At 34.7% G+C, this 26044-nt stretch overlaps 1 protein-coding gene across 4 annotated transcripts in view; it reads right to left on the reverse strand.

Annotated features, from left to right (window-relative positions):
* Positions 1-25459, reverse strand: part of Hgf (hepatocyte growth factor) — a 65563-nt gene extending 40104 nt beyond the window's left edge. Inside the window, exons 1-7 of one of the 4 annotated variants that reach the window (XM_048339914.1) lie at positions 25364-25459; positions 24969-25081; positions 17577-17742; positions 14347-14459; positions 13004-13118; positions 7473-7615; positions 1498-1618 (exon numbers count right to left, since the gene is read on the reverse strand). In XM_048339914.1, the coding sequence (XP_048195871.1) occupies positions 1498-1618; positions 7473-7615; positions 13004-13118; positions 14347-14459; positions 17577-17742; positions 24969-25056 (746 nt within the window). In that variant the 5' untranslated portion in view covers positions 25057-25081; positions 25364-25459. Of the gene's footprint in view, positions 1-1497; positions 1619-7472; positions 7616-13003; positions 13119-14346; positions 14460-17576; positions 17743-24968; positions 25153-25363 lie in introns of those variants that run through there. The other 3 variants (XM_048339912.1, XM_048339915.1, XM_048339911.1) reach the window with 3 other exon arrangements.
* Between the last annotated feature and the right edge of the window lie 585 nt (positions 25460-26044).

Consider the following 26044-nt stretch of genomic DNA (forward strand, 5'->3'; position numbering starts at 1 on the left):
TAACTGTCTTTAACTGGTGACTTGATTTTAATTGCTACCATATTCCTCCATTCTTGTTTTTTAAAGATGCATTTACAAAATAAACTAGAATTTTAATCTCATTTGAAAGAATAAGAAGCCAAAACAAACCAAAAAAAAATTAAAGGAGCAAAATAAAACACATCATATGAATTTCCATAGGAAGATGGAGTAGGAGTTTTTGTTTCTAGTGTTTTGTGTTTTTATTCTTTATAATAAAAATAATAGATTTTGGCTGGATATGGTGATACATGATTGTATTCCAAGCCACTTGGGAAGTAGAGGATTAGGAGTTTAAGGCCAGCCTAGACAAAGGTAAAGGAATGATATGGTCTCAGAAACAAAATAAAGCCAAAAGGTTTGCACGTATAGTTTAAATGCCTAGCATGAGCAAGGGCCAGTTCTCAAACTCTTAATATAACAAAACAGAAAGAATAAAGAATTGTTTTTACTTAAATCTGTCTTTTTTCTTTCCTTCTTCCTTTCTTTCCTTCTTTTTCTCTTCTCTCTTTCCTTCTCTCCTTCCTCTTCTTTCATTCCTTCTTCATTTCTTTCCTTTTGTGACCATAAATGGGTACAGACTCAGGGCCTTGTGCTTGTTTGCTTTGTTTGCACCTTCTTGGTGCTTTACCACTAAGTCACATCTCCAGTCTAAATTTTCAGTAGTCATTTTGAAGATGGACTCTCTCAGACTCTTCTACCTGTGATACCCTTAAATCTGGAACCACTCAATTTCAATCTCCTCAGAAGAAGGTTTGTAGGTATGAGCTGCTGTCACCGAACTTAAAACTTCAATGTAAAATGAATAAACAGAGAAAAAATAAACATTTTTATTGTTAACTATATGGGATCCAAATATTTTCCTAGGGAAAATATTGTTTGAGTTCTCTAAATTGTCTGGTCTTATTTGAAATTGCACAACACACTAGGATAAAACAGCCAAAGAACTGTATGTGCTATTGTTCCTTCTCTTTTTATGGGCATATACAATGTCATGGTATTATATGTGACCTGGGTTTCTGTTTCTGAAGCTGCTGCTGAAAGAAATGTGCTTATATTTACCAATTCTTCCTCCTCCCACAGGTGAGTGGTGCACATGGTTCACTGAATCCTCCTAGTATTTTTTGTTTTTGTTTTTGTTTTTTTACCCTATGGGAGACTATGAGAAAGTTGCCGTTATTTCTTCCTCTCTGTGCCCTCTCATAGTCATGTTCAACACCTTCCTGATTTTAGAACTCATCCTAGTCAGCTAAGACCAACTAAAATTGTTACCATTGTCCTCATTGACTCCATAGATCCCCAAGACTAGTTCCTCTAAACATAAATGCAGTAACCACTGTTTAAGAAGAAGCTCAAATATTTAAGGTAGTTCTAAATTATAATTCAATTCCCTATCAGGAAATCATTATGGTAGCATGTCATGGAGACAATAATGGTATATACAGAGAAACACTGAACCAAAGTTGAATGAAATTTTACCTTTCTGGCAAAAATTTGTGCCGGTGTGGTGTCTGATGATCCCAGCGCTGGCAGTTCTTGCCTGATTCGGTTTGATCCATGGGCCCTCGATAGCTTTCTCCATTGCAGGTCATACATTCAACTGATAAAATGAAAGGATCGCATGTTAATTGTTTCTGGCAGCGAAGTATAGACACCATTGCTCCATTTAAAGAACAACTACACAATTGTTTAGCAAAGGGATTCTTAGAAAACCCTACCTATCATCCTAATTGGGGTCTAATCTCCACAAATAATAGCATACAATATATCCTATACAATGCATTGTACCATTTAAGGGGTATCTTTTTAATTAGTGCCATATAGGTCAACCATTGAGGTCAGGACGATTGCTATAAAATTTTCCTAGAAGTGTCCAAAAGGCACATGGAAACTAGAAATATAAGATGATCTATGGCGACTCTTCCATTGTTGGTCAGAAATGCAAGAGTATCAGTGGCATCATTGTCTGCATAGTGATTTCTCTCAAACCAGCACTCAATTTGGATTATACAATTTCAATTGAATACATGTCATATTCCAAAATCAAGAATTACTTTAAAAATCAATTTCAGAAATAAAAAAAATCTTGTACAAGTCAAAGGACACAGATAACTTTTAAAAAGAAATTTTAATTTCATTCTGTTAGTGAGCATTCATTCTGTTAGTTGAATAGAAAGGATGAACTTATGGTCTTACCTACCTTAGCATAGAAGATGACCTGCTAGTGAACTCCATGTACCCATTCTTTTTAAAATGCTTAAGCTGATCTAATTAGGCAGGATCTTACTGATGATTCTGTGTCTTAACTAATTATTCTCTTCTGGCTGTTCTCTTAGGTCACACTGAAAACTTTGTATCATACCAACTAGCTAAAAATAAGACTTCTCAAACAGAAGGATGATTTGTAGCACAGCAAGCATCCTGTGGAATAAATCATTGCTTGGCTTTTTTAGGAATCCGGCAAATTTCCCCAAACACATCATTTGTATCTTGTGATTACTTATCATTTAACTTTAGCTGAAGTGAGGAAAGATACTCACTGTAATCTTTCCTAATAAATATTTGTAGCCATTTTGTAAAGTACATTAAAGTCTTCTCTTTGAAATTTTATTTTTATACTGCAATGTAACAAGACATAAAGATTATCTTCCTGAAATGTGACCCATCCATTCATCCATTTACTATTTGGTACATCTACTTTCTTTCCTGTGGATTAATTCATGAACCAAGGCAGGGACTAATTCAGCTTCCCTTCCTTTGATACTGTGTTCCCACAACACAATCAGTAAGCACCTGGCCCATAAATGAGAAGGGTCTAAGAGCATATTGACTGAAACCCTCAGGTTGGCCAAGGTCACCTCCACATTGAAATGTTCAACATAGATTATGGATCATCACATTTCATCTTTCCATCTGAGGGACTCCCATCTCTATTTAGTTCCCTTTCATATTAATAACAAAGAATGAACGATTAGATGTCTTTAATGCAATAGTGTAGCATTTATAATGGCTCTTTGTTCTTTTGTATTGAATGAAAGATTAAAATAAACTACAAATGTCTATCTTGTACACTTATATGGGACCGACTGAAGAGTCAGAATTTTTACTGTAATTTTTACAGTAATAGCAGTTTATAACAGTATATCTACTTTTAATAAAAGTGAATATATTTGTTTTCTGGGGTACAATATTATATTATTATAAATTTTTTTCCTTAAATTTTGGATTTATAATAACTTTAAGGAAAAGTAGCTACATAAATGAAAACCATGACTATAAGGTGACTACTTTCCACAATGAACATGTAGATGAAAGCTTCTGCAAATACAATGTGCATAAATATCACTTTTAGATCTAATTCAATGATAAATTTTGACTATGTCAGCATGGTGAAGGGCACTGATGTAAGAGCTCCCAAGGGATGTAGATACTGCTAAGTGTTTGGATCTCACTTTGCATAGCAAGTTTTCAAATACTGTGATTGATTCTAAAGTTGTGAGTGGTAGTTATAACTCTTTAGGAGAGACTGGCTTTTACTTGGAACTCAATAGTACATAAGAGTTGAATAAAGGAAAAACATACATTTAAACATTGTGCTAATATGATAAACAAATAAAGAAACACAAGTTAGCAAGATTTGGAAAGCAAATGAGAAACTGTTGTTGTGTTTGAAATAAGACATATACTGTGATAAATCTGAAATATTAAGATATCATAGCTAAATTTTCTTAAACTATTTATGGTGACCTTTCATATTTAAGATACTGTTTGATAAGTACAATGAAATAAACAAGGCCTATGTACATGGCCAGGGACTTACCTAAGACAAAGCACATTAAGCCTGTGTCTAGGAGAAAGGTCTTCGGAACTATAGTCTACAGTTCATTCCATTATGGAAGACTTTACTTCTGTGCTACATACTTTAGCTTCTTCCAAACCCTAACCAGACAGACTATGTGGTTTTATGAAGACAGTTTTCCTGCTTTTCTCAAATTTTTCTGCATTAACCTTTAGTTTCTTATGAGAATTCATTCCTCTCCTGTTGAAGGATAAAAGAGGCCATGGGAAAACAATTAGATTGGGCAATGTATAGAGGGTAAATGGCTGAGAAGTTTGTTGTGCTATCATTGAGTCAAACTAATGGTTACAAAAGAGAATTACATCAGGAGGACTAAATTCAAAACTCATTTCTCAAGCTTCTGGAATTCTAAGAGTCTTCTGTTTTTCCAGATAAAAATCAAACAGATATAGGGGTAAGCCACATCCTTCTTCTACAAAAACAGGTAAAATTATGAACTATGTAATTGGGAGGGGAGTAAAGTTGCCCCTTTGGCTGTCTTGTTGCATAATTTAACCTTTCTAGTAAGTCCTTCACAAAACAAAGATATTATTCTCTATAATGCAAAATAAAACTAGGTGTTTCTGTTCATAAGTATATTCTAAGCATAGTTCTGGCTTGATAGGAGAAAATTCTTTAAAAAATACAATCTAGAAGGTAAGTATTAATTGAACAATTTTGCATCATGCTAAGCAACTAATCTAAAAAAAATATACTATTCTCAAGCATAAGACCTTGTGTGATGTGAGTTTTCATAGTAAAACAGATTACTTGAAATATTTGAATGTTCATTGAATCCGTGTTAATTTTATTCCGGTAAAGGTTATCTCTTAGGAAAACCCATACAGTCAATTCATTCAGCAAAACTGGGTGACTTAAGTATGAACGGTTTCATCAATCCACATTTATATAAAAGTTTTGTTTAAATCTTTTCTTTTAAAAGTCTTTTTCCACATAAAATATGTAATTTAACATATAAAATGACAGTATTTGGTAGGTAAAGTGTAAGGTATTTAAAAATAATGGATATTTTACTACTTGGTAATCATTAATTTTGACACCTGTTCCAATTATAGTGATTATTTTAAACCTAAATACTAAAGGAATTTAGGTTTTCTATACTTCAGCTTTCAGTAACTTTCAGTAAGTATTGTTGATAATAATTTTCTTACATTATTATGTTAGGTTCTCTCTTCCTTGAGTTGAGATTAAAAAGTAAACATATTTTGTCAAGTGCAGTTTGGTGTTTTAAAGTATATACACACTGTAGATTGGCTAAATTTAGCTAAAGATAAACATGTTTTGGCTCATATAGTTATTTTTGTTCTGAGAACATGTCTTAGGCAGCCTCATTATTTTTTAAGAACACAGTATATTAATTATTGTCAAAATGTTGTGGAAGTGGTTTCTTGAATTTGTTCTTACTAAAAAAATTAAAATATCCTTCAGTTCCTTCTGCAATGACTCATGGACTTCAAAATTTTTAATTAATGGAAAATAATATTAATTGTCGTATATCAGATACAATGCAATTTAGAACCAAAATCTTAAACAAATTTCTGACATTCAATCAATTGCCCAACATTGTTCCACAAAATTCTAAACATTTATGTTTGTTTTAAAAAAGCAATACTGTAAAGTTTGATCACAGGCTTTTTACTTGAGATAAAATTTGATTTTATATATTCAAAATTATTTGTTTATTCCTATTTCAGAAATAATAATGCACACTTACAGATTTGTCATTTGATAAAATAATACTCATAGATAAAAGTGGCCCACCCATTCATTATACTATTTGAATAAGCTGGATATTTAGATTACTCACTTTTTTACCTATAAAAGTAGACAGTGACATTGTATCTGCAATATTTTTTATGTTTTGTGGTATCCATTTATAAGTAGCTTTTTTTATTCCTCTATGAATGTACTAACACTTCTGCTTAGTTTGAATAATTTTCATTAAAATCCTGCTAAAACATGTAGTTTTTATCAGAGTTCACCTTATATTCCCTGCAATATGTTTTGTCTACAAGGCAGGTGCTAGTTCACCTCTCCTCCAGGAGGCCCCTTCTACTGCCAGGCTTCTAATTGTTTCCAGAAAGAATGAATCTAAAAACTAGTGTCCAGGAAGCAGAATGCCTTTTTTGTCTTTAATATTATTAAGCAATATGCTCTTCTAAATGAGGTTTGATGACCTCAAATTATTCTTTAACAATTTAATACCAGAGAACTATATTTTAATAAACATAGCTTAATTTAAAACATGGTTAAAAATTACTTCTTTTGTCAATGATTTGTGATCTTAGAAAACTAACGCTGGAGAGATCCCTAAAAGTAGGTTTCTGTTTCTTCCACGTATAAACTGCAGACAAATATTAACTAGAGACTTATTCATACAAAACAGACTTATCCATTATGTTATCACAATGAGTTTATTATTTTAAAGGAAAAGAAAACAATGAATAGGGCACAGAATGTGACATAGAATGGAAAGTAAGAATTTACAAACCAAGATGGAACTGACTTGAGCACATGAAGGTTTTTAAACTAAATAACAACAGAAAACATAATTCAGTTTCTCTGAGACAATTTGCTAACAATGGCCTTTACTTCACTGATTAAGCGATAAAAATCAACCTTATGTTAAGTAGATGTTCATGGAAGATATATTTTTTTAAATGTTTCATTAAATAACAGATAAGCTATCTTAGTACAAAAATCAGACAGCACTCAGAAATCCCCATTCCCATCCCAAAGTAGTTCAAAATCATAGTAAATTTCCAAAAATAATTTAATCTACCTTTCATTTGGGTCAGGTGGATTTTAGGAATGTTGAAGGAAGCAAAAAATTGAGCAATTCAGTATGCAAATAACTAAGAAAAATCAAACCATATACAACACTAAAAATGGATTCTTGTTCGTCATTCACTTTTTTAACCACAAAGTACAGACACTGTCTTTTTTGTGCTGTGTAAAGAGAAAAGAACACAGACATAGATGGAAGCCACTGCCTTCAAAGAAAACGTGAGATTCACTGCTTTGGTCTCTTCGGCACTATTGTGAATGGCACTCAGTTCCAGTCTATGTGTCAAATGTGGTTCTAGTCATATTTTCACCAAAATACACATGGGGTATTGATCTTGATGTGAGCCCCTATGCTGTTCTTTCCTGGAAACATACACTTGGTCATAACACACCAGAATCATTTTGACCAAATTTCTACAGGAGTAGATACTGGATGAATTAGTCATTGGAATTCCAAATAAAGAGATAATTCCATGCAGCTCTGTCTATGAGAGCAGACTTCTGAGGGAAGTGAGCTTTGGTAGAGCAAGCAAGTAAGAAAGCTTATGATTATTCTCTCCAAACAGATGACTCAGGCTCACGTTGAAATTGAAACTGATCACACTCTACTATTCTGCATTAATTTGGTGATCATCTGGTAATTTGTAAAACATGGTGTAATCCTTTAAGATAAATAATGAACTATGGTTGAATTTGAAGGAACAGCACATTTTATTTTGGTTGCTTCATTACTGTTAACTTTTCATGTGAGTGCAGTGCTACACACAATGGGAGTGAGATGCCCCACACAGCATTCATGTTCATTTACCTTCTGAACACTGAGGAATGTCACAGGCTTCGTAGCGTACCTCTGGATTGCTTGTGAAACACCATGGGCCCCCTTCTTCCCCTCGAGGATTTCGACAGTAGTTTTCCTGTAGGTCTTTACCCCGATAGCTCGAAGGCAAAAAGCTAGTTTTAAAATGATAATCATTACAGTATAAGAGCATGCAAATTTATTTGGGGCCTATTAATTTTATTAATTAGTGGATACATTTTTATGAATAATAGAAAACTAGTCTTTCTCATATACCATCATAATATAACTTAAAATATGTAATTTCTATGTATTCTTAAAAGTATCTGAATTTTATTCAAGTTCTCCTAACCCGACTTTCATACTCAATTTTAAGAATTTAATTGGCATGGCATCTGCACATAATCTCGCATTCTACTGAAAAGTATAATGCATTTAGTCAGGTCACTTTGGAGCAAACTGAAAAATCATGTCAATGAGCTTGGATATATTATTGCACAATTTTTCTACATCATTACCTGCTTATTTACTGCTTTTCTTTTGAAGAAGAGCCTCTCTTTGGTTCAGCACAATTGAAGAGTAGATTATTGATATTTCATACATAAAGAATTCAAAATCAAATTAAACTCCATTGACAGCTTTCTCTTACCAACTATGAAACCCCAGCAAGTAACGCTATTAACTTAACTATGCAATAAATAAAACAATAGCTGGTAAAGTCTTATATAAGGTAGCCTTAAGAAGTTCAAAGGCTAATCGTATGTAACAAATGTCACTTATGGTTAAATACACCCCACTTAGTTGTCTCTAAGAATAGAATTACTTACTCTCTCCAAAATAGTTGACAATAAATCCAGGAATTCTGATGCATGCCAGAAACCCCAGTTTCTTGGGGAGTAGAGATAGGATAATCATGGTTCAAGACCAGTCCAACCACAACAATTAGCTAAGATATATAGCTTAAAGAATACCAATAACAAAAAGCAATCAATCTAACTATGTATGGTGGCCTATGCACATGATCCTAGCTACTCAGGAGACAGAAATAGGAGGCTAAGTTCTGAGATCCACTCTGGGAAAATATGGGAGACCCTATCTATAAAATAAGCAAAGTAAAAAGGTCTGGGGCATGGCTGTAGAGGTTGAGTGCTTACCTAATAAACATGGAACCAGAATGCAAACACCAGTATTTTCAAACATCTAATAGTATTTAGAGTGTTTGGATTTGGTACTCTCAGTTTTCATTCAAAATTGTCAGTCCCACATTGGGTACAGTAACTTCAATACATCATCATCACCTGAAATTTTCAATGCCTTAGTAGTAGCTTTGTTATACTTGTATAAAATATTCCATCATATCAAAACAGGCCAAACCAATTTTTATCTTGTATTGGTTATTGTATTGGACACAATGATGTATATATAGCTGCACATAAAAATTACAAAAAAATAAGACCAGTAAAAATATTTTGTGAGAAGTCAGTTATATTCTCAATATTTAATTAGAGTTTACTAAAGCAGTTATTTCTCTTTTACTAAGGTCAGAGTTCTGCAAGCACAATTCTTAAAGTCCAAGACTTTTAATGTCTCAATTAATATGGATCTATTCAATGAGCCTTCTAGTTTTTAAAAAAAGTGTATGTGAATTAATTACCCTGAGTTGTAATACACGTGAATCAGAACCTCACATTTTATCTCCTAATAAATATAAACAACAAAAAAAGAAAGAAATTTGAAAAAAAAAAAAAAACTCCCAGGATCAAATGTTGCAACACAGAATAAACACAAGCGTGTGTCGAGTACTAACGAACATTTTGAAATGAGATGTTTGCATTTGGTCATCATCATAGCCCAGAGTTGAGTATTCAGGAAATATAAGTTAGTGGCCAAAAACACTCTATTCTAAAAGATTGCTACTAGCTAAACATTTTTAAGGAATCAAACTAAATATTATAAACATTGTGCAACTCTACAGAACCATTAGGTAGAGAGCTATATCCTTCCTTCATTAACATTTCAAGCATGTGAAATGAAAATAAAACTTTGGGTGATGTGAGTGACAAAAGCTGTAATACAATTATAAATCAATATACTTTCACAGTTCATAATGTCAACTAATTTTCAAGAAGAATAGAGACATTTGTATTTGGTCGACATTTTAGCCTAGTCTTTCTGGAATATTTCATGCATCTTTTGTTTGTGACTTTGCCTGAAGTTTACTCTTTCATTTTGACATATTTCCAATTTACATAAAATATTCACTTTTTTTCTGACAGAAACCAAACTGAAAATTATATTTCTATGAAGTAATGTACTAGTCAAGCTTACTTAAGAAAAATCACCTGTAACTCTATCTTACATATGCATATATACATACATAATATGGATATGCATGAATGTATGTATATATATAGAGAGAGAGAGACAGACAGACAGACAAACCAACAGACAAACAGAGGTAGAGAAAGAATGAGAGATAGAGAGGTAGGAATAGTAGATGTTCATCACAAAATGTACCTTGATGCCTCAAATATCACCTGACTCCCTGACGAGTACTTGACATAAACTTTAGAAAATTAATTTACCAAGTTACCATTTCTTCTTTACGTATGAAGGGTGATTAGGATGAACAAGATACAAATAACACAGAAATATTATTTTTGTGTTATTTATATATTACATTTACTGAGGAACTAAGGGATGGATTTAACACATACTCTATTTTAGAAAGGATTATTTCCCACACACAAAGGGGAGAAAAGGCAAGAGAAATTCTCTTTCTTTCTTATGTACACACACACACACACACACACACACTCATAAGACATTGCAATAAACTTGTAAAGTGATGAAGAAGCTGTGTAGAAATGGTACATTCATCATCCGGTAATTTAATAAGAAAATGACAGGTTGGAAAAGAGATAAAACAGAAATTAGAACTAGATATGCCAAAAGACAAAAAAAAAGTTTTATCCAATTAACTCCCACTGAGTTAATAAAACAAAAAATAAAGTGAAGTGATAAACTTGTTTGTATAACTCGGAATCAATCAATTTCCTCTTAAAAACATGGGGGAAATGAAAAAATATATTTTCTTCTCTTTATTCTTTGGTGTATTTGAACTTCTACCCAATTAACTGGGTTTCTTTGGTATCCCAAAACATCTTACAAATTTCTCCAACATCCCATCCTTGCCCACAGGATGTGGCTTAGCTCTTTTAATTTATAGGTAAGTGTTCAATGGACAAATCTTTATGACAACTTATTGCATGCAAGGCCTGTGGCAGGCTGTTGATGTTATAATAAGCTTTTATTCACACACAAACTAATTTTAGTGTTCTGTCCTTGATGTTAACAAGGCTTTAAGAGATAAGTGAAGAAATAGTTAAAATTGGGATATGTCCAAATGCACTTTGAAATATAAACTAGATCTGGGTGCTAGCCTCCCTTTCTTTTCTTTTTAATATAAACTGTATTTATAGGAAACTTGATCCTTTCTATCATCTACTTCATAAATGAATGCAGGGTGGCTAATGAAGGATATAGATGTAGATATCAGCTCACCTGATTTTCTGGTTAAGCTTCTACACTAATTTCACCATCTATCATCATCTTTCCATTAAGCCACTTGGAAGATCTTTCAATTTAGGGAGTCAACAATAAATAATTCCTCTGGCCAAAAACATACTTCTATTTTTTTTTGCATTTCCCCCCAAATTTATCTCTAAACCATCATGTAGATACTCTAGTAAGCTTCTAATTGATGAAAATTGCTAGTCCCACTGAATACAAAAAGATATAAAAATATTATCCTCTTAGCTATAAACTTCCATATCATTGGTAAGCTGGTTGATTGGATTAGAAAGCCAGTTCCCAGAGAGATCTATTTCAATGTACTCCTGGAGCAAAGCATCACAACCATACAGAATTTAGGTTGAAATAGACCTCTTCTAGGTTAGCCCAGGGCACTCTCCTGGGCTAAGAGACTGATTTCAAATGCTATTCCTTAGAACTATTTATTTAAATAAAATGAACTTTTCTAAAATATGCAGACCTTTAAAAAGAGGACAAAAAGCATTTATTTACTGAGGGATATAAAGATTGCTGTTTCTGAAGTATTCTTACATAATGGTTAGTAACTCAGGGAAAAATTGTTTTTGTATTCCTGAAATACTGTATGGGCTGATCAGCTTGGATAGTGACTAGCTGTTATTAAGAGGTCAGGACAACAGATTTGATCCTGGTGTACAACACACAGTTTATGTGCGGGTTTTTGGCTTATCTGTTTGCTAAACAAACTCCATCCTCTTGCAAGATTATGTCTAAATATGGAATAAAAATCATATGCATCAAGACAAAGACATTGCATTTTGCTATTGCAAAACTGAGTCACCACATGTGTCCCACTGACTGGCCAGCTGTTTCATGCCCTGAGGTTATTGGAAACAGAGGTTACAGAGTAATACTAGCTAGGAGTATATCCTAGGCAAACCACTTTCTACTTGTGTATCATCCTGAAAATTATTAAGGTTCCTTGTGTTTGTGTGGAACCATGTATATAAAGTAGAACTCATAAAACCAAACCCTACTGTTTATGTGAGTATTGCGTAAAATAAACCAGTAAGCTGCTCAGCAGGCCACTTGGCACATGATAAACTAATCTTGCAATGCATTTACTGAACAGGAATGATTTCTTTAAAGATTACATTGGTTCCTCTCTAAAATATTTATAAAAAATAAGTCTAGAAAATGCTGACTGTAGTCGAGTCCTCTAGTAGATATTATATATTTATCTTTTTCCTCCCATGATGATTAAAATTCTACATCTTCAGAGACTATGAGTATGTTTACTGGTCTTTCAATAGTATTCGCCTGTTATAATCAGCACAGTTCTCTCCAATGTAGACATTTAACTTCTAAAGGCTGAGTTTTCTCTAGTTTTCAGGCAACACATGAAATGAAAAAGCTGATAACTCTGAGGTGTGACCTTTTAGCAATGATTCTCAATTTAATGCATCTGAAGAGCTTACAAAAAGCTGGGGTACTATATTCTTTCTAGAGGTTCTGATTTAATTATTTGGTTTTATGGAGTGTTTCCAACGCTTGCAGTGGATGATTTTAATATTTAGCCAATGTTGAGTTCCAGAAAGATAAAAGGACAATTAGCTTCTACAGGTCAGAGTCTAAACCACAGCCAACGTCTTTGGCTACCTCGTTCTTCCTCAAAGGTCAAAATGAAGAAAAAGCTTCCTGTCTTAAATGAAATTTTCATAACTTGTTCAAATATCAAAATCTATCAACTAAGTTAAGAAAGCATTAGGCAAATCTTAATGATAAATTTGTTCTTCTTTTGATATAGATCAACATTAATTCATAAAAGTCTGGGCTTCCTACAATTCAGCAACATGGATTAAATCCCTCTACAACTCATCAATGTTGACCAGTTTATTCTAGAATTGTAGCATTCTTCTCAAGTACTAATTTAAGGCCATAAACACTTAGAAAGGAGAGGCTCCATTCTCTTTTCTTCATACTGTTCTTACCTGTGTTCGTGTGGTATCATGGACGCCCAAGGCTGACACTTGATGCCACTCTTGGTAACAGATACTGTTCCCTTGTAGTTTCCCCCTTTACCAATGATGCAGTTCCTAATGTAGTCTATGGAAAAAAAAGTAGAAAAGCATGCTAAAACTATGTGAAACACATGCTACATTTACTGAAGAGAGGGGGAAAAAAGATTCCACCCAAATCTGAAAGTAATTAACTCTTGTGAAGTATTTCAAATAACACTGAAATTTCTTGCCTAAAGCTTCAAGTAGTATTTTCAAAATAGCACATTTCATAATAACCCAAACCAAACAAATAAAAGTCTATTGAGATGTTTTAATATTGTGAGTATAGTTTTCATGGGTAACCACAGAAAATAGTCACTGAAAGTAACATAGATTAGCTGTTACATAAAAGGTGATTGTGGTCTGCTAAAATATAGAGAAAATATATAAGAAACTGATAAAACAAAAAGTTTACAAATAAAATTTAAATTTAAAGAGTTATTTTGAAGCAAACTCTTTTTAAGACTCAAAATTTTGTTTTTAAAATTACATGCTCATAAGACAATTTTATTGTTTTTTATGTTTGCTAAATTTCAGTTCTTTAGTTATAATAAACTGATAAGATGCTATATATTCCCACCAAATAATAGTAAGTATAGTTCTTAGCAAAACTATAAGAAACATTATATAAGAATGAATTATACTAGACCATGAAATTTTGTTTGTAATTAGTAGAATTGTGGATGTAGATATTATTTTATTTTGTGAAATGTACTTTGAATTTTACTTAACATTAATCCAGTCATATAGTTTCGATATACAAATTTACTAGGACAAAACCAGTTTTATAAAACATCAATGTTAACAAAAATGTTGTTATCATAAGTAATAATTACCCATAATTACATTGTGACAAGATATTTAATTTTTGAAACTAATATGCATTTAATATTCTAACATTATCCCATCACTACATTAGTCATCCAAAGTTGTTAAAAGCAGAAAATACTCTACCAACTCAAAATGTGCTACAATATGGTGTCTTGTAATCTAATAATGCAAGATGACACCTTCTACTGTGGATATAGCAAATACTAATTCTCAGATATATTCTGTGATAGAAAGGGCCAAGAGAGAGTGGGCAACCTGGATTATGGATACATTTGGGGACTCTGCTCTACAATCTGGGAAACCTTTCTAAAAATAAGGTACAGGCTTCAAAACAAATTGACATATAATAGAAAAAGTGTGGGCGTGAACCATGTGGCAAAACATTACAAAAGTATATTTCATACTTTGTTTCACTGGGTAAGTGTTACAGAGAAGACCCTTACCTTTTTGTTCATAGAGGTCGAATTGATGGCCGAACCTCTTCTTCACTCCACTTGACATGCTGTTGAAGGGAAGCCAGAGACATCGCTTTCTTGCTTTATCAAAAACAAAGGCCCTGAAAGAAATATCTGAATGAAAAGAAGGAATACTACTATTTAACCATTTTTAAAGAATGGGCACATGGGTTACCAAGGAAGGAAACCAATATTTAAATAAATAAATAAATAAATAAATAAATAAATAAATAAATAACATGTTTTACTGAATTTCATATATAATAAAATGCAAATGACATGCAAATCAACAACTTGATGGCCAAACAACATAGAACAAATGAAGTTTTTGTTTGTTTGTTTGTTGTTATTGCAAAAAAGATTTAAATGAGGCCTTGAGAATAATTTTGCTTTTCTAAATAACTTGTAGAAAAATAAGGGCTTCAACAAGAAAAATCAACATGAAATACAAAAATCTGGATTATTGCAGAATATTTTGTATTATTTCTTGAATTTCCCTTCAAGTCAGAAGATTTTGTTTGCAGTTATATAGCACTAATTAGATTTGAGAGATTATGATTAATTTCCAGACTTTGTAACTTTATAAAATACATCTTTAAAATGACATATTCTACGGTATATATGGCAAATCATCACCCCAGGTATTCTTTCCTAGGAAAGAGAAATTTGAAATCAAATATTTGGAGTTTGGCATAAAAATCTCACTATTGGGAAGTTATAAAATGTTAAAACATTAAAGGCTGTTAAAATATTGTTCCAAGGATAGCATTGCTTATTTAAGCCAATTTGTAAATAAGTTTTATTTAATTTTTGTTTTGTTTTGTTTTTTGCCAGTCCTAGGGTTTGAATTCAGGGCCTGAGTACTGTCCCTGGCTTCTTTTTGCTCAAGGATAGCACTCTACCACATGAGCCACAGAGCCACTTCTGGCTTTTTCTATATATGTGGTACTGAGGAATCAAATCCAGGATTTCATGTATACAAGGTGAGCTCTTTACCACTAGGCCATATTCCCAGCCCGTTTTATTTAATTTTTAAACTATTAATATTACAGATTATAATTTCAATTTATTATATAAGGAGAATTAATAAAATGTGCCACTTTATACCTTACACTTACAATTCTTATACATAAGCTTTGTATTGTTTTCATTTTTATTATTTACCAAAACAATATCTTGTAAATACAAATAAACAACACTAATGAAAGTGCTAAACATATTATGTGTATTCAACTGAGGATATGCGTGCAGGGTTTGTAGTTTAGTGATCCCTTTAATCTTTTTTTCTGTCATTCTTTTATAATGACATATTCCTTAACAGAAGGAAGGATTCTAATGTTATTGTATACTTCCATATAGCATGTGAGTCCATCAAATTCCATTAATTGTCTTTTCTTTTAAATGTGGCTTCAGAAATATTTATCTTAGCCTTACTTTAATCATCAGCTTTTCTGAAATGTATTTTGCCTATTTTTTGAGTTCTTATGTCAAGGAAATGGTTTTGACCCCAGTGTGGAAAAAAAATAAGACTAGTTGAATCGTGAATAGAATTTAAGGATTTAGAGTTTTTAAGGTTTGTATGCATACCATGGTATACACACTTAAACCTCAATAACTAATGTATTTAGTGACAGGTGGGAAACAGCTCACCTTTCTGGGAAGAAGTGCATTGGCTAATGCATAAGGTAATATTACACACACCTTTCATGTGTATGTATGAGTGTGGTCTTAACCAGATTATGGTAGGAAAATATGAGACTTCATATATGAGACATAAGCCTATGCACTCATAAAGTCATATCTTCTTCAATTCAGCAAACCTTTCAGTCTCTAGTAAGGGAAATGAAGAAAGATGAATTCTACTATTGAATGGTAGAAATACTTTCACTTTTGAACCCAGGAGAGGATGTTTTCATCTGTAAAATTAACAGTTAAATGTGGTCCTCCCAGTGTATTTGCTGTCTCCTTATAACCCCAAGAAAAGACAACACAGTTCAAACTCTGGATTACAAAAGAACATCCCAATAAATGAGACATAGCTAAAATGTTGATTGAAATTACCCTTTTTTAACTTAAAAAAAATCTCAAAGCTTTCATACAAAAGTCAGGGAAGGAAATTAAATTATCTTAGAGATAGACTTGCAAAGTTAATTCCCAGTCTGCTTGCCAGGAAATATCTCTCTGGAAGTGGCAGTTTGGCTATAAAAATAGAAAGGACATATCTTCCCCTCTGGCTGATAGTCTTGAAGATGTTCTCTGATCAAGCCCTTTCCCTGAAGGCCTAAACAATTAGTTCTCTGAGACAGGCAAAATTAAATTAAGACCTTTCTCTGTGGCCTTTATGTGTCACTTGTCCAAATGTAATAAATCAGAATATGAAATTCACCAAGCTTTATTCATTGGAATGAAATAAGGACTAAAGAAATAGAAAATTAATAAGGAGAAAGATGTGTATGGACAACATGAAAAGATAGCATCTTCTGAAATTGTCACTTTTCAGATCCAAATTTATAAGTCTTATCCGCTGATTGGTGGCAAAGTATTAAGAAAAGTTCCTCCTTGTTATATCAGTCCATCTGTATTAGGTCACTCAGCCACTGTTAGGGACTGTCAGAAGGCCTGGAAGTCTCCAGCTGAGTTCCCTTGTGCCTCCTAGAGATGCTCCATCACTTTTCATGTGAACCCTCATCATCACTACCTCCTACATCCCTTTAAATAGCTAGCACCCATCTCTGCTGCTGACACCAAATCTTCAGGCTTTGTTTTTGTTTTTAATCTAATCCTCTCAACACCTTTTATTTAAATCCCTAAAGACAACAATAGAAGATGCAATAAATTTTTGACTGAGGCTTGATTTTAATTCTGAAAATCCTTCTATTTTTCTTACAAGGGGATAAATGTTTTCTGGGAATACAATGTTTTAAAATGAAGAGAGTTAAATGTCAATCTGATTTGATTTTAGTTTTTTCAAGTTTAATTATTCAAACGATGAAAGAAAACCTCATAACCCAAGCCACCATATATTGGAAGGCATCTTTTGTAGTCTCCCTCACTCCAGCTATATTACCATCAACTGACAGCTAAGTCTTTTATTGTAATTAAAACTAGACTCAAGCTTAATGTAAAAGATGAAGGATATCGACTATGAAACTAAGAAAAACACCATTTTTGTATGTACCCGCTATATTTGAAAATTATCCTAAAATGAAGTAACTTACTTGCAAGTGAATGGAAGTCCTTTATTCCTAACACATCTGTTGGCACATTTGTCTGCTGTGTTCATTTTTTTGGTTTTAATCCTCAGTAATGGATCTTCTTTGATTAGAGTAGTCTTGGCTGTCTTTTTGAATTCATAAAGTGTATTTCTTCTTTTCTTGTGTCCCTCTATTAAAATAAAAACCCAAAATAAAGAAGAAAAAAATATATTTAAGGCTTATAAGGAAATAAAAAAAAAACTTACCCTTACAGAATGGGGGATGTGAATATTTTATCTGAAAACATGCTCAACTTCCAGAGGCTGGGATGGAGTGATATGGGAAATAAAGTAGGAGGAATATTTTTATGGGGGAGGGGAACAAAACGTATCTGCATTCCTTCTAGTAAAGGATGCATTTACATATTGGGATAGGGACCACCCTAAAGAAGTAAACAAATAACCCTAAGAAAATAATTTTTAAGCAAACAACTAGGACAGAGTTCATCCTGAAAATGTTGTATCTCCAAACAACATGGAAGCACATATCAGTGCCAGAAGCAGATTATGTCATTTTTACAGTTCAACAGCTCATGTTCTTCTACAACTGTTCCTAATTCAAGTTAGAGTGACCATTGAATAAGCCAATTCAAAAGCCAATGGGAAATTTCTCAGTAAAAAAATAATGCTCCAGTGGACAAATTTATCTGACTTGTTCTGTATTGTTACATACTATTTATAGTTAATTCTCTTCTTCTCATTTACTACATAAGTGTTTTCTGTGCTGTGGGGAACTATTTCTTAGTATCACTGAACTGTTTGTCTTGAGATTAAGCCAAATGTTATAAATCAAATGTATGTTTAACTTTACCCTCTAATGTAGCGATATCATTTTTCTTTCTGAAAGTACAGACCCCTAGATAGCATGAAGCCTCATACTAAAAGCCTCCAAGACAGAACCAAAGTATCCTAAAAGTCTTATGGACAATTTGAGAGTATAAAGAATTTCTTTCTCTGTTCTCGATTTTTTTTCTCTAAAGTCAACCCAGTCTAATAATTCTCACCATAGTCACAATATGGACCAGCATGTCCAATAGATTGTAGCTATCATAGAAGAGGTGTGGAAGAGACTCTGCCTCTTAGCCTGTCAATCATTTGAACACATAACAAACATAGATTTATATTGGAAACTTGACTGCCTGACTTTCCTACTACCACTGTGAACCACTTTCCATAGCATCTTTTTCTAAGTATTGAAAGAATGTATGTAGCAATATGATTTTAAAATGTTTTCTCAAGATTTGGTTCGGAGCTATTAGTCAAGAAGAAACATGGATGGTAGAGCAGGAAACATACTCTTAGTCATTATAGGTGCTGAGAAGTGTCAAGAAAAGAGGAGGAAACTTCCTGTGCAGAAAACTTGGAGCTATGGCTAGCAGAGTGAGATACAAAGAATGGCATCATACCTTAAGTTTGCCAGCAACCACTGGCTCCAGTTGGTTTACTCAACATGCAGATGCTACTCATTAATGTCTTTTCTAACCTGAAATCCACATAAATAAAGAGAACACATGTGGTCCTCTTAACTAGCTCTCTGTAAAATTCCAACAATCTCCAAAAGCTTGGCACTAATTCTGAATGATGCCTTCATTTTTAACTTCTCATTTTCCTATAAAATAGCATGTATCTGGTAAAATAGACACTGTTTAAAAGGTATTTTAACATAGAAATTAAATCAAGCAAATAATCTATCAACATGTTATTTAATGATTGTGGGCCAAATGCCTTGCATAACAGTGGCAGGCAGAAGATAATTCTGATTTTCTTATTGACTTGCCAAATGACTATGTTGTAATTACCTGAACTGTTGATATAGCAATTAACCTACAAAATAATTTATATTAATAATGAACCAATGAGTTATGTAAACTATAAGCAGTATGCTAATATTTACAACTCAATCTGGGTAATATGTTATAAATACTTTGAGCATTAAGCTTTGCTTTTGAAATTTTATCCTTCAATTAACATTAGAGAAAAAGCTGACATGTTTGTAAGCAAAGAAAGGATAATCCTTTAAATTTTGGTTTGGATCGCAGTAGTCTTAAAGCAAGTTATCAATTTATAAATTTTTCCTTCCTTTAAACCTTCCCTATTTCTTTGTGCCCTGGAATATTTTACAACAGTATCATAAATTGATTCTGGTGTAACTTTTAATGTTTTCTAAGAAGTAAATTGGAGATAATTGATAGAGAAAATCTTAAAATCTTTAAAAAAGCTGTCCATCAAAATGAAAGAATTCATTAATATTATTAACTAAAGTTGAAAAAAAATGACTGCATATGTCTAAGGTTAAGAAACAACACAATACCAAGGCTAATGGGTGCCCATGGCTCATGCTTGTAACCCTAGTTACTCAGAAGGATCAGATGTGAGGATCATGGTTCAAATCCAGCCTTAGCAGGAAAGCCAGTGAGACTCTTATCTCCAGTTAATGGAGCTATGGCTCAAGTGGTAGAATGTTAGCCTTGAACATAATAGATCTGGGACAGTGCCCAGGCCCTCAGTTCAAACGCCAGGAGTAAAAAATGTACACAAAAAAGAAATTTCAAGGAGCCTAAGCTAAACATTAAGTTCCTAATGTATCTGAGTCATTATTAATTAAAATAAAAACTCCAATCAGTGCTCTGGTTTCTACAAAGCAATCAATCTTCTTTTCTTTTTTTTTAAATTTTATTGTCCAGATGAAATACAGAGGGGCTACACTTACATATTCTAGGTAGAGAGTACATTTCTTGTCCAACTTGTTACCACCTCCCCCATTTTTCTCCCACCTTCCCTCCTCCCCAACCCTTCCCCCAGAGTTGTATAGTTAGTTTACAACACACTGTCTTGTAAGTTGCATTGGTAAAGCAATCAATCTTAAGGTAAAGGGAGAAGATTTCTCTGTGGGTCTCACAGACCCTCAATTGTTCCATTGATTGAAGTGTTAAAATGCTGGGCTCAGGTAGCTCACACCTGTAATCCTAGCTACTCAGGAGGCTGAGATCTTAGGATCACAGTTCAAAATCAGCCTGGTCAGGAAAGTCCATGAGACTCTTATCTCCAATAAACCACCAGAAAATCAGAAGAGGCACTGTGGCTCCAGTGGTAGAGCACTAGTCTTAAAATGAAGAAGAAGTAGGAGGAAGGGGGAGCAGTGAGCAGGAGGTGGGGGGGGGGGAAGAAGGGAGGAGGGGGAGGAGGAGGAAGAGGAGGAGGAGGGGGAGGGGGAGGAGGAGGAAGAGGAGGAGGAGGGGGTGGGGGAGGAGGAGGAGGAGGAGGAGGAGGAGGAAGAAGAAGAAGAAGAAGAAGAAGAAGAAGAAGAAGAAGAAGAAGAAGAAGAAGAAGAAGAAGAAGAAGAGGAAGAAATGTATTAACATTCTGCTTCTACTTCATAAAAAGAGCTTACTGCACTGATTGGTCAGTTTTCTATCACTAAAGATAAAAGCAAATTGTAAAAATAAATATATCTGTCATTTCCATTTGTTACATGATAAGTAGAAATGAAAGACTTAACTGGGAATACAAGCATGATCAGTAACAATCAGAACCACAGACCAAGATTCCCTCCTCCCTATTAACTTCTCATGACACATGAACTTGCCCTTAGAAGTCAGTCATTTATACTAGGCCAGCAACTATAACTACTCAAAAATATGATGTCACGACTTATATGTCATGTAATTAATGCATCTATAAAGCTAAGTACTTAGTCAATTAGAGAAAAATTCAAAACAGAAGTCATTCAAAAACAGCATCTGAAAATAAAATTCTTCAGCTGAAAATAGTTTCCACTTTTTCTTCCATATGTATTAACAACTGATGCTCGTTTTACTGAAAACAACTAAAAGCCAAACTTAATTTGGGGAGTAACTCAAAAATATATTTGGATCTGATTTTTCTCTACTATTTTTTAACTGTGTGTGACTGTCAGTTGAAGTTTATAAACAAAATATTGAAATGAACTCAAAGTGTGAAAGATCATTACAAATTTGTCATGCTTTCTTGTATTTTAAATTACAATTCCTTCTTATTTTTGCTTCTCCCTGTATGAGAAAATATTTCTTGAAGAACCTGAAATGCCTATTTCAGAAAAGAAATCAGCCTCCTAGCATAAACCTACAAACAGACAGCAGGGTCAAATATATCAAGGTGCTTGAAGAAAGACACATTTCTCCCTCTGGTCCCAGGGTCTCACACTCATTTCTCTCAATACCTCATATATTTTCTTCTGTGTGGACAACCATTGACTTCAAAGGGAAACCTTGCAAGGAAAGGATTTGCAGAGTATGGAAAGAAGCAGGAATCTGGCTCCACATAGCTGAGAAAGCTATCTGCTGATTGGTGCATTAACAGTTGGAACAGGCAAGATATTAAGATGAAAGAATTAAAACAAATTAATGGGAGAAATGACTGTGAATGCACATTTTAAATGTGTAGGAGAAAAAAAATCCCACAAATAATAACAATGCTATTTTTTAGGACTCAGATTTCACTCATTAATCATCATCTGCCCTTCTTTGGAGAGGACAACCATATCACACATTAAACCTTAAGAAGAAAGAGGTTGTATCACATTTAAATCAGATGCTAGTATTTGTCAAACAACATTATGACACCCAAAGGCATTTGTAAGATGATCAGGGTGATGGTAAGGGCTTCCTTTTCCTTCTATTTCTTGTGCAGGGTTTAATTGTGAAAGGATCATCTTCCTGGTTCAGCCCTCACTGACTACAGCTCCCCCTCCCTCCATGTAGCAAATGAAGCAATGGCATTGAAGGAACAATCAAGTATCTTATTGCCACACTTTCAGCTGCTGGCCCATCACATTCATTATAGAGAAACACTGTTTCAGCATGACATTCATTGCTGTCCATTCTAACTCATGTTACTTTTCCAATCAAGAGCCATAAGCTCCAAATTATTAAGTTCACATGCAGTGTAGAAAGATGTCTTTCTGAGGAAGCATAATATTTCATCTCTACAGATTTGACCACTGTGTTCTCCTGACTTAGGTACTATCTAGGCTATCATTCTACTTATGATATCTGACACATACTTCCTAAAATACTCTTGATTCTCTAAACTAATTATATTAAAACTAAGTTTTACTTTAGAATGTGGCCCATAGTAATGCTGAGTGAATATATGTTCCCTTTTCGACATTAAGTGCTTATTTAATCCTCCTCCTCCTCCTCCTCCTCCTCCTCCACCTCCTCCTCCTCCTCCTCCTCCTCCTCCGTGAAATTTGTTTCCAGTGTAAATGTAGGTAGATAACGAATTCTAAATAAAAACTCCCATAAGGGGCTGGGTACTGGTGGTTCACACCTGTAATCCCAGATTCTCTTCTGGAATCTGAGGATCACAGTTAGAAGCCTTCCCAGGCAGAAAAGTCCCCATGAGACTAATTAACCACTCAAAAGCCAGAAGGAGAGTTGGGCTCAAAGTGGTAGAATACAAGCTTTAAGCAGTAGTTATCAAGGACAGCTCCCAAGCCCTAAGTTCAAACCCCACAACTGCTCCCCCCCCAAAAAAAATCCTACAAAAACAAAAACTATAAGAATGCCAACATATGGAGTATTTCTCAAGATTTAAAAAAAATAATATTGCATTCTGTTCACAATTGCTTGTCAATATGTTATAACATCCACTCATTTTATTAAGGATAACCAATGCAAGGAACAAGGAAAATATGACATTAAAAAAAAAGAACAAACTTAATACATTCTACGAAGTCATTCTCTATTTTCCCAATTGAGAGGATTTCTTTAAGCTATCAAAATAAACTTGTTGCCCATACAAAGATGGAACCTCCTTTTGATGACAATTTTAGCTTTATCCACTTGAAGAATTATTCATAACCTACAGCTGTAATTCCCTTTTGGCCCCGTCTCGACTGCCAGCACACACTTGGGCTGCTTTCTCCCTACATTCAGGAAACGCAGTCATTTCAACATTAGCCAAAGTGAAATATAATTACAAATGTATAATTCCTGCCAAAGCTCCTAAATGCATGCCAAATACAAATAGCCATTGTCTATGGTAGATCCACTGTTTGGGTTTTCCACATAGTACTCTTTCTGCATCGCCTCTGATAATTTCAGGTGTTAATATTCTACTTCAGAATAGCAACACTTAATCTTAAAAATGGAAAGTCATCAAAAAAATAGCTTGATTTCCACACATATCCAAAATCCCCAAACTAGAAATTTAAGAATCCATTTCAACATGATGTGTCTCAAATCATAGTAAGTTGCTGGATTTGAATTGACTTTTTATCCCCTATTTTCGACCTTCTACCTGACCCTTTTCAAACAGTGTCATTTTTGCAAAGAGTTACTTCCCCATACAGAAGAAAGTCAGAAGGAGTAAATGAGTTTCCTTATCACTTAGCAAATTCTTGATGTATTACATGTGAAGCTAGACCAGAGGTGTGCTAAATTTCATATTTGATTGTCTCAAAAGAAGCAGCCAGTTCTGTTTTTGTTTTGGTTTTGTATTTGGTGTAAAGACCACTTCTGTCATGTGAATGTTTGTTTCTCTTTGTTCTCTTGTACCTACCCTTGACATCCAATGCCTTCTCGTCATGGCACCCCAGCCCAGCCACTACCGTGGAAATACAACCAAATACAGATGTTTCCTCTAGTTCTGACAGTAGGAGAAAACGTCCCAAAATGAGATCTCTAAACTTCAAGGCAGCCTGAATGCTCTGGCATCTCCCTCTGCGGGAGACCGAGAGGACCAGTTCTGCAGCTTTAAGCCCCACACTTTTTGCCTCCTCTGCAGTGCAGTTTTAAAGGGCAGTCATCCATCCCCAGAAAGGAGAGCTTAGAACGCCTTTCTCTTTCATTTTTATCACATGCATATGCTCAGACTGTAATCTTGTCTCCTCTACATGAAAATGAAAACCTTTACTACATCAAGCTCTGGACCTGAAGGCTGAGTGATACCGAGTGAGGGATTGGATTGTTGGAGAAAATTGTCCTGTGGGAAAGTCAAGTTCCTGCTGGACTGACTGACCATCAAGTACATCCCTCCTATACACACCAGACTCTTTCTTTCAGCTTCAAGCTTGTCCAAATGAACAAAGTTCCAGATAGCACTTCATTGCTATCCCATAATTCAGGACTGTTTGGCTAAGTGAGATAGGGCTGGAGTGGAAATAGGGAGGGTGAGGGGAAGAGGAGCCACGAGTGGATGTGAATGATCATTTTGCAAGGCTTTTCAAACCGACCAGAAATGTCCAAAGAAACTCAGGAGAGAGGTTGTGCAAACCCTTGCCACACAGCGAGTTATGCGCGGGATGCTAGGCAGGGCACGTCAGGCAGAAGGAAGAGCGCAGACCACAAGGAATAATGAGGCTGAAGAAACTGACCTGCGTAGGGGATGGCGATGGGGAGCAGCAGGAGGTGTAGGAGGACATGCTGCAGCAAGAGGAATGGCAGAAGTTTGGTCACCCACATGCTGCTGCGGACTTGCTGGCCGATCCTACCGGAGATGGAGATGCCCCGGTGAAAAAAAGAATCCTGTTCGGAGTCAGTGCCTAAAAGATCCAGTCGGCTCTGGGCTGCTTTTATTGCGATGAGCTAAGTTTGTTGTGTGATTAACTGGAAAGATCTACGTCTGAACTCCCTCTTACGGTAAGAAACTGTTTAACAACAGCCCTTTACTCTCTTCCAAACCCCTCCTTTCCTCACTCCCCCCACCCTCCACAACACCCAACAGATCCCAGCCCCCCCTCCCAACTCCCCCACCCCTTAAGAAACTTACAAAGAAAAGGTCACCTGGCCAGAGGCCAGCTTTAATTTGGAATCTCAAGCTCCAGATCCTAGTGGCTCCTATCCCAGTAAAGAAGCAGAGCAAGGCTCGGCCCAATGGCTAAATCAAGGCACAGGCAGGGGACCAATTTGCTCAGTAGAAACAAGCAAATACTTGTGTTTACATATATCTTTGGGAAAAGAGGAAGGGGAAGCGACCTAAGAAGAAAGCGAAGAGCTGACTTTCTGTCCAAAGCGTCCTAGCTAGTTCCACTGCTCTAGCCATCATGCAAGGACTCCAAACACTGACACAGGTTCCCAGGGGGTTGAAAGATGTGGGTGGGGGGTGGGGGAACGATGAGAGGCCAAGAGGGCTGAGCCCAGGTCAGCTCTTGTAGAAAGAGCTTAAATAAGGAAAGGACGTGGTATTGTGGCATCAGAAGAAATAAACAAGTCCGGTGATCAGGTGGAAAAAATCGTCCAGCCTCTTGGGCTCAGAGCAGGCTGCAGCTTAAAACATTGCTAAACTCCAGGTGACCACAAATAGACCTAATGCCCCTTCTTCTTGAAATTGATCTCCCTTATCTGGTCATGTTTGCTCTCTGAAAAATGTGTAAGAAGTCAGGGTATCTTTGGTTGTCCATGACAAATAAATATACAATGCATTGTTATAACCTTTGCACAGTCACACATT

The sequence above is a fragment of the Perognathus longimembris genome, chromosome 2 (assembly GCF_023159225.1).
Source record: "Perognathus longimembris pacificus isolate PPM17 chromosome 2, ASM2315922v1, whole genome shotgun sequence".
In the NCBI taxonomy this organism is placed as follows: Eukaryota; Metazoa; Chordata; class Mammalia; order Rodentia; family Heteromyidae; genus Perognathus; species Perognathus longimembris.